The sequence below is a fragment of the Gekko japonicus genome, unplaced genomic scaffold, assembly GCF_001447785.1.
Source record: "Gekko japonicus isolate JY-2015 unplaced genomic scaffold, Gekko_japonicus_V1.1 scaffold1193, whole genome shotgun sequence".
NCBI classification, from domain to species: Eukaryota; Metazoa; Chordata; class Lepidosauria; order Squamata; family Gekkonidae; genus Gekko; species Gekko japonicus.
This window is the reverse complement of record NW_015164222.1, coordinates 549,863-568,073: the sequence shown is the minus strand read 5'-3', so window position 1 is coordinate 568,073 and position 18,211 is coordinate 549,863. Positions and strand designations below refer to the sequence as shown.

At 44.3% G+C, this 18,211-nt stretch overlaps 1 protein-coding gene across 1 annotated transcript in view; it reads right to left on the bottom strand.

Moving 5' to 3' along the window:
* Positions 1-18,211, bottom strand: part of VWF (von Willebrand factor) — a gene marked incomplete at its 3' end in the record, with an annotated part of 203,024 nt that overhangs the window by 17,715 nt on the left and 167,098 nt on the right. The window contains exons 34-38 of the mRNA XM_015408541.1: positions 16,796-16,839; positions 10,067-10,244; positions 8,204-8,424; positions 7,111-7,303; positions 4,889-5,230 (exon numbers count right to left, since the gene is read on the bottom strand). Of these exons, the coding sequence (XP_015264027.1) occupies positions 4,889-5,230; positions 7,111-7,303; positions 8,204-8,424; positions 10,067-10,244; positions 16,796-16,839 (978 nt within the window). The remainder of the gene's footprint in view (positions 1-4,888; positions 5,231-7,110; positions 7,304-8,203; positions 8,425-10,066; positions 10,245-16,795; positions 16,840-18,211) is intronic.

The window sequence follows — 18,211 nt, the reverse complement described above, 5'->3', positions numbered from 1 at the left end:
CAAAAATCCTGGTCTGTGAATGGAGGAACGTCTGTCTTCAGAATTAGTGAGCTGGATCCATTCAACACATCATGTCTCACATTCTTCAACTACGCATTAAACCCCAAAGGAGGAAAAGCCTCAAAGTGGCAATCAAGAGTTAGAGAGTTTTTTTCACACTGGGTTTTACTCTGCCATTTCTCCGTACCCAGTTTTGTTTACCTTTAAAGGTAAAGGTAAAGGTTCCCTTGCTCAAAAGCCAGTCGAGTCCGACTCTAGGGTTGCGGTGCTCATCCCCGAAGAGCCAGCGCTGTCCGAAGACGTTTCTGTGGTCATGTGGCCAGCATGACTGAACACCAAGGCACACGGAACGCTGTTACCTTCCCACCAAAGTGGTACCTATTTATCTACTTGCAATTTCTTGCTTTCGAACTGCTAGGTTGGCAGGAGCTGGAACTAGAGACAAGAGCTCACTCTGTCATGCGGCAACCCAGGTTTCGAACTGCTGAACTACTGACCTTCCACAGCCTGCAGTTCAGCGTCTTAACCACTTGAGCCATCGCAGCTCCTTTGTTTACCTTTACTCCAGATTAAATGCTTGCAATTCTACACCTCTGGATTCCACCCCCCCCAGGAGTCACAGAATATGCAAATCATGCATTCTGCTTCTACAACCAAAACTCACAGCTTTTGCTTAATTGTGATTAATGTCACTTGTGAACTGTGTAGCATGGCATCCAATTTGCCAGCAACTTGGCCGAGGGTACACCCAAGGGATTGGGCACACTGCACCCTCCCCTTTTTCTCCTCTCTGCTCTCCCAATGCTGTTTGGCTCACCGCCACTGGGCTACTCTTTCAGTCCCCTTCCCTCACGCCTAATTCGGGACTCAAAGCACGTACTGTACCCACGCAATGCTTCCCTTTAGTTGCAACTGTTGCCTCCCCCAGGAAGACGCAGAAGGGAGTGGGTGGGGAAATGGCCTCCAAGGGGGCTGGGAAAGGGGCGGGGGGAGGAGTGGCTATCGAGGGGGTTGGAAAAGGAAGGGGGAGACGGATACTTCAAAGGACTGATTCTACATTGCATTACACTGCTGTGGAACAGGGTGGAGGGTTGAAGTCTGCCAAAAAAACAGCATTCACATACCTTGTGAAACAATGGCAGGAAGCTGAACTGACAGCTGAACAATGCAGAATTTAAAAATAACCCAGGGGAAAATGAAGAGCAAAAACGGGAGGCAATGCAGAAATAAAAATATACGGCGACTTGTAGAATTCAAAAATGCTGCAACACATGACGGCTGTGAGTGTGGGGTAAAAGCCAGTGCGGAAACACCCAGAAACTTATTATAATGTGTAATACACCTGATGCACTTCCACACACACTTCCTTAGGGAAAATAAAATAAAATTAAAAAATCTTTCACTCTTTTGTTCCAATCAGGGACAGATTTGCCACTGAGGCCACAGTAGGCCATTGGCCTGGAGACCTACTCCTTTCCCTGTGGCCACCCTGCCCCAAGCCACCCTATCCAAGGTGAGCAGGAGCCACCATCAGCTGGTGGCCCCCACTGCACATGGGGTGAGAGCGAACTGCCTCTGCCATGAGCAGGGCAAGTGGTATGAGTCGGAAGACACCACCATGAGCCAGCAGAAGCTATCTCCACAAATCAGAAGCAGCCAGTGGCTCTTGCCTTGTGAAAGATGGACTCAAGCTAAGCCGCTGCCACAACCATTCTTCCTCCTTCCTCACCCCCTCTGTTGGGGGAAGGGGTGGGCCTGGGGGCACTGAGGGAGGGGCAGGAGGTCTTCCCAGGGCCATTTTGTGCTCCCAAGTCTAGCTGTGGAAGCGCACTGGGCACACTGCACATCATTGCAGATTTCTGTGGTCCTCTTTTTCTTTCACCTTGAAGAGCTGTGACATGTCCCAGGACTCGAAATGGTTCTCTTGCTATTTCTTCTCATGCACACATTCATCCCTGGTTCACATGTATCCCTAGGGATTACTGACCAGCCAAGGATTACTTTATTTTTAGGTTTAAAAGGCACTCCCCTTCCTCAGACAGTGAGGTCATTTTCAGAGATGACAAAATTTTCCGAAACAAGAGGCAGCATCTGTCTACAACCAATTGTTTTGCTGCAAGGACTGATGAGGCAAAATGCTGACAGGACGATTGTTGCATTTGTGTTGACTTCAGAGCTCACAGCCACACACAGCTCAAGTCTCCTTTAGATCCCAAGTTATTTCACGGCAACACACATCCTCAAACTCATTATAGTACAGTTGCTGTTGCCAAAATTATTCACATTTCAACAATAAACACATCCTTGAAAGTATGCTGCATATGTCCACAGCATACATAGGCATCATCATCATTATCTAATGCTGTAGATTATCTCCCATGCAAAACTTTGAGCTACACATTTCGAGTGAGTTACGCATTGTCTTAAAAAGAGGAGTTCTGTCATTCAAAAGATAAAATATTTCATAAGAGGTTGTTGTTTTTTCAGTGCTCCCCCACAAATTTGTCCATTTTTCCATTGGGGAAAAACTGAAAAATAGTTCTCAGAATAGGGAAAAATTTTCCCTCAAATGTTTTGTCTCGTTCCCCCCTTCCCGGCCATGACATCTCTACAAGTGCTTATACTTCTTCAACTAAGGTTTCACAAAGGACGTGACAATGATAGCTCTTTTGCTCAACATGCCTGGGAGTTCAACAACGAATGGTATTGTAGCTCTGGAAACAGATGGCTTCCCAAGAACCACAACTAAAACTTACACATATAGGTTCAATTTGGTTCCGCAAATCGGTGTACATTTCTACTGGTTTGCTGTATTACAGCGATGAAGCTACTCTTTCTATTGAGTCATTAATGCCTTCTGTGTAATATCCCTGTAATTGGCAGTGCTATTTCTGGCCCCTGTAAGACATGCACCTGCTCGTAAGAAAAAGAAAAGAGGATGCCATTGTTAATACATGTGTACTGGTCGTTAAATGGGGAAGCTCTTTTGGGCTGCTTTGTCACAAGCTGAGAATCTGAGGAATTCAGAAAGGTTATTAAAATGCCTGCACCTTGGATGCTGCGGCTGGGGAGAGCTGGCTGTCCCACTAAATCCAGGAAATGGCAGGCAGAGCACTCTCTGCTCTCTCAGATTATTCCACATAGAGCAGCATGCTGTTTCTTAAAACACTGTCTTGCAACAACGGCGCTATCCCAAACACGTGTCACACGGTCCTCTAAGAAAGGGACTCTGTTTCCATCTGGTAAACCACTTTTTGTGTTTTAAATCCGCATTAATAATGTAGATGCCTCCCCTTCTATTCTGGATCAAATCGAGCCTAAAGTCTCCCAAGAAGCTAAAATGACCAAACTGGTAACTTTATGAGAAGACAAAAGTCACTGGAAAAGACAATAATGCTAGGAAAAGTTAGGCAGCAGAAAAGTCAATCCAGCGTGAAATGGATTGACTCAACCATGGAATCCACAGCCCTCAAGTTGCAAGACCTGAGCAAGGCTGTTAATGATTGGATGTTTTGGAGGTCATTAATTCATAGGGTCGCTATAAGACTGGAGTGACTTTATGGCACTTCACACACACACACACACACACCCCCTTCTATAGCTTACACATCATGAAAATGTCCAGTGAAGGAGCATCCACCACCTCCCGAGGCAGTCTGTTCCACTGCTCAACCACTCTTACAGTTACAAAGAGTCTCCTGATATTTAGCCGGTGACAACTCCCTTGTAATTTCCACCCATTAGATCTAGTCTTGCAATCCAGAGCAAGAGAGAATAGATCTGCTCCATTTTCTACATGACAGCCCTTCAAATATTTGAAGACTGCAATCATGCCCCCTCTAAGCCTTCTCTTTCCCAGGCTAAACATACACAACTCTTTCAGCCTTTCCTCATAAGACTTGGATTCCAAAAGGATGAAAGGTTCCTGTAGGATCAGCTTCCGGGTTTGGGACTTGGTGTGTGTGTGCGATTTTTAATCAAGGGGTAATGAAGAAAGCATAATGGTGTGGCAGTTTAAGACCAGGTCTGCACATTTACTCTATCTAGCCAGGTGTTAAATCCAAAATCTGCAGCTCCTGCCAGAACAGTACATGAGAGATGGTAGAGGAAAAGTTTCTTTCCTATGTCTAGCTATTTAGTGTGTCACTGCACATCCCCAACCAGAATTATGCCCTTCAGTAACCCCTTTTTTGTGTTTTAGATCCACACTAATAATGTAGATGCATCTCCTTCTATTCTTTATCAAATTAAGCCTGAACTCCCCCTAGTGGCTAAAATTGAAGCTATCATACTTTGGTCACATCATAAGACAACAAGAGCTACTGGAAAAGACAATAATGCTAGGAAAAGTTGAAGGCAGCCGGAACAGAGGAAAACCCAACGTGAGATGGATTGACTCAGTAAAGGAAGCCATGGCCCTCAGTCTGTGTTTAGAAGAATATAACTTGGTTTAGGATTGCACTGTCAGTCTGTTGGGGGAAGAGTTAGAAGGGCTCGTTCACGCAGGGCATGTGTACCAACTACACTGCAAATTTCCAGCTATAACCTGAGAAATGTTTCTAGAAACTGTTCTTGCTCAACGGGTCTCAGTCTGGGCCAGGAAAGGGGATTGCTGTGGAGCCTTACCATATACTATATTTAATTTTTTCTTTTCTCACAGTCCCTTGACTGCAAAATTAATTAATTAATAAGAATTTTGAAGCTGAGTGGATAATTGTTTAAATAAAATGGTGCATTTTTAGGGAATATCTTGGAATGTATGTATGCTACTTGTGTCAATAGTTAAGAAAATAAATTGGCCATTTTGTGGTTTTGCCCTTTACCAAAGCCACATGGAGTAAGGAAAGTATCAGATTGCATTTTCTATAATAAACAACAGAATCCTTACGGCAGAACTCTGGCGTTCTCCATTCCACACAGATCCCTTGCGTCCTGCAGAGGTGAGCATAGGAGGACACAATCTCACATACTTCATCCCCATGGCAGTTGTTTTCTTCACATGCTGCATAGAACGCATTTGGAGGAATGAGGTGGTGGCACCCATAAAACTGATTAGAGAGCAAAATGCTGCATTTGGTGGTGGCGTGCTCAGTGCATCTGTCAGCTTTGTTGACTTCACAGGTCGTCCCCGGTTGTGTTATGGCCCACTCTTGGACAAAGGTGCCACTGTCAGGTGCAATGGAGCCATCCTTCAGTATGAAGTCATTGTTACTGTTTTGGTCACAAATCCCTAAGAGAGCAAGACAGAAGAGCCCTTGCAATATGTTAGCCATTTTAAAAAGTATTTGTTACAAAGATGATACAGAGCTGCACCAAAAATTTGGTCGCCTGAAAAATGCTGCTTAACTTCCTAAAGCTATTATAACTCCCTGTCGAAATTCCTACAAATGTTTCCTCTGAGCAGATTCCCAGAGGGATGTGAAGCTCTGACTCATGAAAACACATGCTGGAATAAATATTGTTAATCTCCGAGATACCACCAAACTCCCCCACCCCAACCAGCGCCTCTTCTAAGTCACATTGGCTTGGATGCTAAATTGCCTTTCCGCTCACGTAAGATACGACTACTTGCAGAAGAGAAAGAAGGCAACTCTCCCCTCTCAATGCAGCACCCCCACTTTGACCCCTGGGCATCCGCTGAGATATAATTCTGAGGGGCTCGGAGGACTTGCAGCAGATGGGGAAAGGCAGGAAAGATACCATTTATTTAGTGCATTTCTGCTGTGCTGCAGGTGAAATCAGGTGCAACAAGGAACACACAAATCCTTCCTAAACTGGCTACTAACAGGGGATAAAGTGGAGTACAGGACAAAGATGCTCCCCATTGGGAAGGAAAGAGGGTATAAATGAAGGAAATAAACTAAAAGAAATGAAATGAAAGGCTACTGGATCACCTGATTCTATTGGTTTCCCAGCCCATCAAGGTTGCCTGGCCCTCTACAAACACTATCCGTTTGACCATATTGGCATTTTGTATTAAACAGTTCCTGGATGGCAATTAGAACATCTCATAGCAAGAAGAGTTCATTACCAAAGCTATTATTTTGTTATAGCCCTTGAATAACGTTAGTTCATAAAGTTAGTTCCATTGATTAAGGCCCATGTTGCTTTAAAGCTTGGCCTTACGCCAGGCATGAAACTGGAAAGTCTAAGAAAAATCCTGTCCACTCTCTCTTTTTTTGTTAAGAGGCAAATGAAATAATTTCTGCCACATTGTCTTGATCTTATTGGAAACTGAAAAGTTACTAGTGGCAGAATTTTTTAATCTGTCAGAATGTCCAACAAGGAGAAAAAGAGCTACTCAGATTTAGTGATCAATAAGACAAAGGAGCCCGACTGTTTGCTGCATTTTACTTGTGTCCTTACAGAGCCACCACAAGAGCCATTGATTAGATTTGCCTAGTGAACTGCAGGTTTGGGACTCAGTTTCTTGGTGCACACAGGCCTGTAGAAGGGGGTCTAAGCCTCTCCCACTCAGCACTGCTTTCCGAACCTGAAATGATTCCAGGGATCTGACATTTTTCCTATTGGGGAAACTTACAGGTAATGAGGGCTACATGTCAGTTTCCCCATTGGGGAAAATAATGGCTCCCTGGCCTCATTTCAGGTTGGGAGGATGGTGCGTATAAGGAAGAGTAACAGTGCAATTCTATGTAGAGGTACTCCAGTCTAGGCCCACTGTACTTAATTGGCTTAGACTGGAGTAACTCTGCATTGGATTGCACTGCATGCCCCTTCTCTGCCCAAGCTGTAGTCCTTATCCAAATCATACGTCTGCACCCTTATGGATTGAGTTCAAGCACAGAAATCACTAAGCACGTCTGATCATAAGTCCTCATGGTGGACCTAGGAAGGATGCGGGACAATGTAATGTATAGTCAAACAAGATCGTCAAGCATATGCCCCGCCCGGTGGGTGGGAGCCACTACACACTGGGTGAGTCCCAGTGTCACCATGGACAACACCAGGTCCATTGTCTGTGTGGAGGCTGCATCGTCGGCATGGACATTGAAGTCACCCAGGACTATCAGTGTAGGGTGCTCCAATGCCCAGCCTGACACGGCCTCCACCAGGGAGGCTAACCAGTCAAATGTACATTTTGCAACATACCACAAAGGCCATAGGTTTGCGGAGCAAAACTCTTTGGGCTGAGTTGAAAAGTAAACTCATTGTTTCTTGAAGTGAAGGAGATGATGTGCCCCAGACGAGAGAATCTGATTTCATGCATTATTGCTCCGTAAACATTGACTTCAAAATGGTCATCGTTATATGGAAGGGTGGACAATTCATCATTCACGGTAACCTATTTGAAAAAGTAGACAACAACTTAACCTTTTCTTTCAGCAAAAAACACAACAGCAATAGCTCATGGACTTTTTGACAACAACAGGAATGTGAAGATTCAGTGAAGATTACCCTGTGGAGAATACGCTCAAGCGATTTTGGTCTCTCAACAGTTACTATCAAGGACAGCTCTAGAGAATCTCCACGTACAGAAATAAAGGTATGGCTTTTACACAGGTAGATATACGTTCAGTATAGTTGAGTTCCATAGATAAATTATGTCCATGGCTAGTTCCTAGTACAAGCTTGCTGCAAAGCCAGTAGTAGCAGGACGTTTGGGATTTCACAGCAGCATCGGTCTGGAGCAAAATGAGAACATGCATAGTTCTGAAATGTGTATTTCAGGCTCCACCTTTCTGGGAAAGATTGCTGGTTATGGGGTCACACATAGTGCCAATAGCAGATGCCCCAAAAGAAATCTAAAGAAGAGGCTAACACCGGCCCAGTCCTACCTTGTTGAAGGGGATCAAGAAGTTACACCATTCATTTCAGACAAATGTAGGATTCTTTAAACAATTCCCATAAAGGAATTTTTAAAGCTATTAAAGTGCTAGTAGCTTAAAGCAAGAAAAAAGATGTTAAAAAGAAAGTGTAAGACATCCTACTAGCATTAAAGAGTCAGCCAAATTCAGATTTCTTTTCAAAGGATTCGGGGAGGGATGAAACAAGATTGCTCAAACATTAGAGAACCGGAAAATTCACATGTTGTTGGAGCTGTAGCCACCAGCCTTCTTTGCTTACTCAAGAAACATCAACTGGCCATTACTCACTGTTGCTACAACCAACTTAAAACAAAGGATGGTAATCTCTTTATGTAACCCCCCACCCAGCCAGTATTCTTTTCATAGTAGTGGCTTACCGACATGTTGCTGAAGAGCTTCACAGATATGGACTGATGCGTTACTTCAATGGAATTCATACAGTTGAGTTTGGGGGTTGAACTGCAGGCCCCATTGTGAAGAACCACTTTGATATCATGTTCTTTATCTTCAAATAGTGTATACGAACAATTGCCCGTCAGTTTAAAATCCAGTCCATCAAAGGTGACTATATGCTTTGTTGAACTTCCCATGCATGTGCCTACAAAAGGGCAATTAATTCATTAGCTAACTTCGTTTATAACCTGCCTTTCTCCCCAGTGGGGCCCCAACCAGCCTATATCATTCTCTTGCACTCCATTTTATTCTCAGAACAATCCTGTGAGGTTGGTTAGGCTGAGAGTGTGTGACCAGCCCAAGGTCAACCAGCAAGCTTCCATGGCAGAGTGGAGGTTTGAACCGGGGTCTCCCAGATCCTAGTTCAACTGCTACACTGGCTAAATAGAGCCATGGAAGACAATCCTAGGAGCTCCGTCTATGTTCCTGATCTACAGAAAAGGAAGCAGTAGAGAAAATACATGCTTTATGGATCACTGAATATTTCCTCCAGCTCTGGGACATTGCGGACTTTTTCCATTCTTGCATCCCATTTTTGGAGGCAAGGCAGAACCCAAACCTTTATTTAGACAGAATAGGAATTGTGCTCATTTAGAATGAAATGGCAGACGACGCATTATGCTCATCACGGGCGGGGGAGCCCTGCAGGTCTTCTGAAGAACTTTGAAGGCGCCCTGTTGGCAGGCAAGGAAAACCGTAGGGGATTACAATCAAAGGGCCTAATTGCACATTACGTGGAAACATGTGCAACAGAACCTTGGGTGACTTTTTGAAAAGCAAAAAAACAGTCTCGAGAAAGGGTTGCTTGGGGTAAAGATGCAATGACCTACTCCTGCAGCTTCCCTGGCCCAAATCCTCCCTTCCTGAAGGTAATTTACCCTCCCCCCAAAATGGCAGCTCTGTTCTGTTACATTTGTTGGCATGCAATGTGCACACGATAGGGAGGGAGCAACTGGATTTCTCCTTCTATTGCGTACCTCCCATTTGCTCCTTCTTAGCAGCTATTTTACCCCACTTCATCCTCTGTTAGCTGCTAAGAGAGGTAGCTTGAGACCATTTCTGCAGTGGAATTCCCCTCATTGACGTTTTTGCCAGTTTGGTTTAGTAGTTAAGTGTGCAGACTCTAATCTGGGAGAACTGGGTTTGATTCCCCACTCCTCCACTTGCAGCTGCTCGATGACCTTGGGGAAGCCATAGTTCTGTCAGAGATGTTCTCTCAAGGACAGTTCTGGAAAGAGCTCTCTCAGCCTCACCTACCTCACAGGGTGTCTGTTGTGGGGAAGGGAAGGGAAAGGAGTTTGTAAGTCACTCTGAAACTCTGAGTGAAGGGCAGGTTATAAATCCAAACTCTTCTTCTTCTTCTTCTTAAAACTGCACATTATGTAGAATTTTCTGCAGTAGATTTTTTCTCATCAGGTGCAAACCCAAAGTTTTCTCCTTCTTCCCGCACATTTTCAGAACTCACTAAAACTGGGGATTCCGAAAACATGGGATAAGTAGGAGAAAACTTCAGTTTTGCGCCTGGTGGGGGGAAATCTACTGCAGGAAATTTCTGAGTTGAATAACAAATGAGAAACCCTGGCTAATGGCTCTCTCCCATACGCTGACAACAATCCTCTCCAGCTTCCCTTACTTCCTTATCAGTTGCAAGTCTGTTTCAACAAGTTTTAATTGTTAAGTTCCACACCATAAATTGCCAAGGGCCCAATCTGCACCTGACCTTATCCAGCACACCTGAAAAGAGAGAAATCCATGAAGCCCGCACATAAAGGCACCAGCCTACTCACATGGACACACCCAGCGACAGCCACATGTTTCTTCCACTCTCAGTGCAGGCATGCTGTTGCGACACGAGGGCCTGGGCACCCTCTCACAATTGATTCGGTGGCTCTCCAGAGATGTGAATCCTCCTGGCAAGCACGTCACTGTATGACACTGATCCAGCAGCGTCCATTTGTCCCCAGGCTGTGCAAAATGACATGCTCATGTGAAAATAATGTCCAAAATGTCTTTGAAAGAGTCAATGGCTTCTTTGAGCTGCAACAATCAAAACTACCAAGTAAAAGAACACTGTCTTCAGGCTATCAAGAGAGTCAGGGGCAATGAAACAATTAAAAAGTCACACCTTCCATGGATGCAAAATTATTAACGACATACTGAAATACTCATCGTGACCCACTGATTCCAACAGGAAAATTAAATACATTCTTTGATCAATCCTACGGAAATCGGTGGGGCTCAGAAGCCCTTTGTTTCGATGGGATCATGGCTAGTGCTACAAATAGGCACCCAGACCTTAACCATTTTGCATGATGCTGTGCTAGATCAGAGAGGAACTTGGAGCTCTGCCTGTTGACATACTTAGCCCTGCTTTTAAGCCAGGGCACTGGAATCAATAAAATAATTTCATGCTCATCTCTTGAAAGGGAACATAAAAATTATTTTAGGAAGTGTTCTCATTATGAAGCTCACTCTATGACGGTAATAAATCACTGCTATTCCAGGCTGCTGAAGCAGAAATCCAACATCTGAAGATGAGAGAAGACTTGAGGGCCACTTTGGATGTTCTAATGCAGAACGCCCCTGTGAATGCAGCTGTGCAGAGGCAGGAAGTGTGGTTACACTGCATCAGTTGCTAACTGTCTCTCTGCAGTGATTCACTTAAGCATGGTGACCTGTTTGGATTCATCACTTGAACACAAAGGAAGTGTCAGCAATGAGTGGGGTTGCACCAGGTCAGACAATATTTCCATGAAATGGCTGTGTCCACATGGGCAGTTCAGGAGAACCTGAACTAGACCTTAGAATCTTGGGGTAGATAAGAAAGTCCATTGGGTTTGCCAGCACTGTCTCAGAAAACACCAGAGATTTCGAGGGCAGTGCTTGGGGAGGGTGGAATTTGGGGAATATGTGAAGGCACAACCAGGTGGCACTCAAGACATTGCCCCCTATCCCTATAGCAAAGACCACAGAGAAGGCAAAATTCCTACAGCACCACAATGGAGGTCATTCTCCAGCCATTTTTTCTTCTGCTCCTTTATTTCTCGAGGGTGCAGGATTGAGGCTGACGGTGGGAGATTTACCCACTACAGGCAAGCAAATAGCAAGCCTAATCCCTATACATGTTGAAGGCTATTTTCTCTGCTGCAGAAATGTCATTATATTCCTGCATTGGAGTCCACCATACAGAAATGCCTCCCTCCCCCATTGCAATGAACATTAGAGGTGCCCTGCAGGACCAGACCAGTGGTTCATCTGGTCCAGCATCCTGTTTCATGCATTGGCCAACCAGCTACTCTGGAGGGCCAAACAAACAAGGCATAGAGGCTGAGGGCCTCCCTTGATGTTACCTCCCAGCACTGACAATCAGAGGCTTACTGCCTTTGGATATTAAGGTTCTCATGTTACAAGGTGAAAAGGTATTTGTGGAAATTTTCTAGTGGACAATGGTAAATCCTCAATTCCTGTTGGTAGTCTTGGAAAGTTTCCTCCCTTTTCCTTTCCAGGACAGATTAATGAACAAATTAAAATCTCAAACACTTGCTTTCTTGCTTTAGCAAGAACTGCCGTTGACAAGTAGTACCTTGAAAACTAACAAAATATGTAGCAGGGTATGAGCTTTCGTGAGTGACTTCTTCAGATACAGCTAGAATGGGAGTCCATCTATCCTATTTATTGGAAAGTGGAGTGATTTCAGATGCCTAATGCCATTAGCAGGCAAATGACACTAGCAGGTGACAAGAGCAGGCATGATTGGATTTAGGTGAGATATGCAGAGGAGTAATAGGCGTGGAGAAATAATAATAATAATAATGATGATGATGATGATGATGATGATGATGATGATGATGATGATGATGATAATACTTTCCATTTATTAATCGCTTTCCCCAGTGGGCTCAAAGTGATATACAGTTACTCCATATATAGACAAGAGACTAACAATGTTCGTAGGGGATAGGGAAGACAACATATATTCACTTTAATTGCACACGCCGTCACTGCCCGGTGTAGACATCTTCTGGCTGGCTCCGTCATTTTCCCGCACGGCTGCTTGGTGAATCAGCATTGGTGAATCACAAAAGCTCATCTCTTCCACATATTTTGTTAGTCTTTAAGGTACTACTGGACTCTCGCTATTTTCTACTGCTACAGACAGACTAACACGGCTACCTATCTTGAGCTATCTGCCTTTGACAAGTTGCCTTTTTGAATGTCCTTGGTTAAACCTCAGAAGTAGATAGAGATTCCAAGGGTGGGCCATGGATTCCTTTACCACCATCACAATGAAATTTTTCAGACAAACTTAGGTCTACACTGTAAATGCACAAGTACATTCAAAATATTGGTACTTCTGTCTAGGACTTGAACCTTAAAAACATAAGAAGAGACCTAATGGATCAGACCAGTGGTCCATCTAGTCCAGCATCCTGTCTCACACAATGGCCAACCTCTAGAGGTCCAACAACAGGCCCATAGAGGCTGAGGTCTTCCCTTGGTGTTGCCTCCTGGCATTGGTATTCAGTGGTTTATAGCCTCTGAACATGGAAGTACCTTGTACTAGCTTCTGAAGCTAAACAGCTTTTGCTGAAGCTCAGTCCCCATTCACACTAGGAAGTAATCTTCTCACACAGTGAAGGAACAACCTAACCCCCTTCCTTCTACTACAAAGATAATGCTTAGTGTGAACTGGGCACTCCAAGCAAATGCCTGATGACACAGCATTTAAAGTGATTCTTTCTTGTCAAACACGGGACCAGAATCACTTTATTTGGGCCTCCATGGGATTTGCCATTGCAGTTCACATCAACCATTTGGAGAAGGAGGGAGAAGGAGAAGTTTGGTCTCCCACTTGCTCTAAACACATGCACAGTTTGGTGTAGTGGTTAAGAGCGGCGGGCTCTAATCTGGAGAAACAGATTTGATTCCCCACTCCTCCACATGCAGCTGCTGGGTGACCTTGGGCCACACACACTTCTCTCAGAGCTGTTCTCTTAAGAGCAGTTCTCTCACTCAGCCCCACCTACCTCACAGGGTGTCTGTTGTGGGGAGAGGAAGGGAAGGAGATTGTAAGCCACTCTGAGACTCTGAGTGAAGGGAGGGGTATAAATCCAACTCTCCTCCTCCTCCTCTTCCACGCCTCGCTAAGTATCCCAGGGTGTCACAACACAACCAGACCAGGACAACTTCTCTAAACCAGCTCAACTAGAATTCCTTGAATGTATTTTGAAAGGTGACGTTTCCTTAGGGTGGACCCAGCATAATGCATTATCTTCTCTTGGCAATGATGTATACACTAGAAAAAAGTGCTGTACAGAGGTACTTTTCCTACAGCTGTGATTTTACTAGAACTAACAGAGCTGCCGGATCTGTAGACATGAATATTGATATAAGATATTCAGTAGGATTTTTTTTCTCTTTGTAGACCTATGTGGGTGGTTAGGAAATTCAGATTTGATTTTATTTTTTGTGAAGAACTCCTCCTAAGAGTTAGCTGGAAATTTGTTGGATTTTCAAGGAAAGGCTTAAGAGCTTATTGGAAGCTATAAAAGAATCATTTCAGGATTTTTTTAAAGGGCTAAGAAATATTTAGGCAGTAAATGAGATATTTTAATTGTGCTCTCTTCTGTCTCAATTCATGGGAAGTAAAGCAACACAAAGGTTCTTCATACAGCTGTGGAGATCAACTAAGGTGGCTCTGCTTTTCTTTGATAATTACATGTCCCATTCGTCAGACACAGACTGAAGAACTGTATAATAGTAACTAAGCCATATTCTTTTTTTAAACTTATTTTTTAAAATAATTAATTAAGCAGACATCTAGAGTGAGCCAAGAAATCTGCTATACAAGGAAATCAGACAAACTCCCAGCCACAAAATAGAGAAACAGAAATGGTAATAATACGCACACGGAGACTGGTTAAGGTTAAAGTCAATCAAAACAGATGGTTCTCCCAGCGTGCCAGAAAAGGAATCAAGCAGGCTTCCTCTCAGAGGGAGTTTTATGTTCATTGACTTCTTTGGGTTTATGTGCTCATTCCATGGTTAAGAACCTTCAGATGCAAAGCCATCGTACCTTGAATGAACCTAGCTTTTACTCCTTTTCATACCTAAAGCTTGCAAAATGAGGGCCATCTGGAGATGCTCTGCAAGACAAGTGGCTGTCCAGCCTTGATGAACAACTCCCACATTCTCCGGAGTGGAGGAGAAGAATGATACTTTGAACCTCCAGAGCTCCTTATAAAATGACTCAGAACACTGGTTTAGCCGTACCAGCACTGGGGCCTTTCTTAGTCTTGCTGCCGAAGATCCTTTCAACTAGAGATAACTCAGGTTGAATCCAAATGTGTGTTTCTTGCCGGTTTCCTGACATTTTCGCTCCCGTCCCCCAACAAACTGTCTACATTTGCATCTGGTTTCATGCTGGCAGTGTGCCAGTATAAAAATCAGTGTCTGCATGTTTCCCGACCCCTGGTAGTGACTCCATTGTCATAGCCGCTCCACACTGGTTTAAATGAATGCTGTTCTTTGCTGCTCTAACCCCTCCTTTCTGGTTTCGTTGCGCTGTCAACCTAATGCAGACATTTTTGAGCCATTGCTCTGCTAATTCTTAAATCATTCCAACTGGTGGCGCACAATAAACTAGGCGGTAACTTGTGGTTCGATTCCAACAGTACTCTTTCCTCTTTTTACTAGCTAGCCCCCAAAATAATTTTAAAAATTTTTATCTTGTTTTGAAGCTTTTATTTCTTGATCCCTTTTACAGACCGACTGAACATTTTTAAGTTCACTACTGGTGCAGTAAGGGCTTTCATTTACTTCAAAATGTTTAAATCCAGAAATAGCGTTTCTAATTTTATTCCCGCTTGGCTCTATTTCTTCATAGCTATGTAAAGGAAAAGGTAAAAGTAAAGGTTCCCTTGCTCGAAAGCCAGTCGAATCCGACTCTAGGGTTGTGGTGCTCATCTCCGTTTCAAAGCCAAAGAGCCACCGCTGTCCGAAGACGTTTCCGTGGTCATGTGGCCGGCATGACTAAACACCAAAGTGCACAGAATGCTGTTATCTTCCCACTGAAGTGGTACCTATTTATCTACTTGCAATTTCTTGCTTTCGAACTGCTAGGTTGGCAGGAGCTGGAACTAGAGATGGGAGCCCACTCCGTCATGCGGCACTCGAGTCTCGAACAGCTGAACTACTGACCTTCCACAGCCTGCAGTTCAGCGTCTTAACCACTTGAGCCACCGCAGCTCCTTCATAGCTATGTACCAGCCCTCAAATCTTATCTTCCAAAACTTATCTATCTGCTTTCAAAAATTTTATTTGAAATTTATCTGTTTATTAAATTTATAATCACTGAATATGACTGGGCAATGCACAGTCAGCAGCTTTTTTGAGTAAGAGCTTGCATTTGGCTCAAAAAGTTGCAATTCCTGCCTTGTCGTCATGGCGTTTCTCATTTTTAAGTTCACAGGGGTAAGAATGACAGACCCTAGGGGTAACAGAAGTGTTCTGGGACTGGAATGACTGGCCCCAGAGTGGAATGACAGCCCCTGGGGGTAGCAGCAGTGTTATCGGACTGGAATAACAGGCCCCAGAGTGGAATGACAGCCCCTAGGGGTAGCAGTTGAGTTCTGGGAGTGGAATGACAGGCCCAATGGTGGAATGACATCCCCTTGGAGTAAGAGGAGTGTCCTGGAACTGGAATGCCAGGCCTATCATTACAGTCCCAGGACACATCTCCTACCTCCGGGGCTGTCGTTCCACTCTGGAGCCGGTTATTCCAGTCCCAGAATACTCCTGCTAACCCCAGGGGCTACCATTCCACTGTGGGGCCTCTCATTCCAGTCCCAGAACACTCCAGTAACCCCCAGGGGCCATCTAGTGATGAACAATAGATTGTGATTAGATAACTGAAAAAAAAGACAAAGTGGATAGCTCCCCTAATGCTAACTTGAAAGCAGAGGCGCAGCAGTTCTAAACCACATGGGATAACAGCGGCACCAAGCTGTTTCTAAAATGCATATGTAGATTCAGCCTCAGATTGAACCCGAGACCTTCTGCATCTAGACAAAGCATGTGAGCAGCCTATGCTATGATACTCTCCTCTCTTTATTTTTCTCAAGACTGGGGTTCCAGAGCTGGAAACGCATTCTGTACACCCCCCAAGCCCCCTCATAACGGGGCAGGATCCATTTAAAAAGTGGCTCCACCTTGCAAGAAAGATTTCACAACTATGGGAGATGGTGAGCTTAGGCATGGTCAAGGCACTGCACACAAAATCTACAAATAGTTGTAAAGTTAAAGTGTGGGATGTCTGGTATTTCAACACAAAAGCATTTCCCCCCCCCCACATGCTTATAGTGAAATCCTGGAAGAAATCTCTTATTACCTCTTGATTAAAATCTGGTAGATCTGCCAGGGATCAGATAAAATAGATAGATTGGGCCTGAGGAGTAAGAATTGATCATTCCCAAGTCATCTTATCTAAAAATCTGATCAACTTCATATATACTTACTCTTTTCTTATTCCCATCCTCATCTATGCACTCCGGGACAGTTGCTGAAAGGTAAAACAAAGCATGATATGGTCAAAAATGTCTCATTTGTCTGGGATAATAAATTTCTGCCTGTGAAATGAGAATCAGACTGAATGAAATAGGTATGCAACAGCCATGCAGCCTATCTATGTTTAACCAGGAATGACAGCTACATACAATGACTCATTGGCCCAGAAAGTGGTAAAAATTACTTGTGAATTCCAGGATGGATCAGTTTTTGATGAGGACAACACCTCCCCTTGGTCACCAAATAGGGCCATTAACACAAAGGCTTTCTCACCTACTAGATGAAGGCTGGAATCTGAGGAGCCTCTAATCCTACAATAACAGGGTGGATCACACCATTCCACTGGGCAAAAATCTATTTATGCATTTATTTGTTAAAACATTTCCATTGGGCTCAAGTGTGAATCCTTCCTTCAAACTAAGGCGCCATCCTCCAACTTCAAGTGTCCTTCTATTGGGGGAAGAACCACTTATACCACAGAAAAGCTCCTTAAGCTGAAGAAAGGCTTCTTGGTTGGATCCACCCCAATATCCACCCCAATATCTGCAAAACTGAAAGGACTGGACACAGGGTCACCTCCCTGCATTCAAGTTGCCAAAGAACTTGTCTGTTTGGATACAGGCTGTGCAAAGTGTGTGCCTATGTTAACTCTTCCTTCTCCATAAATTTCACCCATTGAAACTTCTCCCTGTGTGCTACTGGCCCAAAGTCACTGTGCAAGCTTCCAGGGCAAAATGGGGACTCCAGCCTAGGTCTCCCAGATACCAGTCTGACACTCTAACCACTATAGTGTATTGGCTTTCAGAGACAGACAAGCCTTTATTGGAATACACACACGGTAGGAAGTCAGGTTAAGCATCCATCCCCTCCTTTCTTCTACAAAATCTATGACCAACAGTGACCTTGGTTATTTGTTATCTGACAAATCTCCTGAAATTACTGTGAGTACCTACTATTTGTATGGAAGTTAACGGTTAGAAGCTGTAAAAACAGGTTGCTTACCAGTAACTGGTGATCTTCGAGTGGTCATCTGTGCATTCACACCAATGGGTTTAGTGCGCCTGCGCTGACCCGACCGGTGCTGTAGCAAGCTATGTTTCAAAGGATTTTCGCGCGAGTCCCACTGAGCATGCGCAGGAACCCCAGCGCGCATGCTCAGAGGGGACAGGCGTGGAGATCCCGCCAGTTCCTTCAAAGCACCGCCGCCAATCAACACCTATCAAAAAATCAGGAGCTGACAGCAGAGGGGAAGGAGGGCGGGTGGTGTGAATGCACAGATGACCACTCGAAGATCACCAGTTACTGGTAAGCAACCTGTTTATCTTCTTCGTGGTCTCTGTGCTTCACACCAATGGGAGACTAGCGAG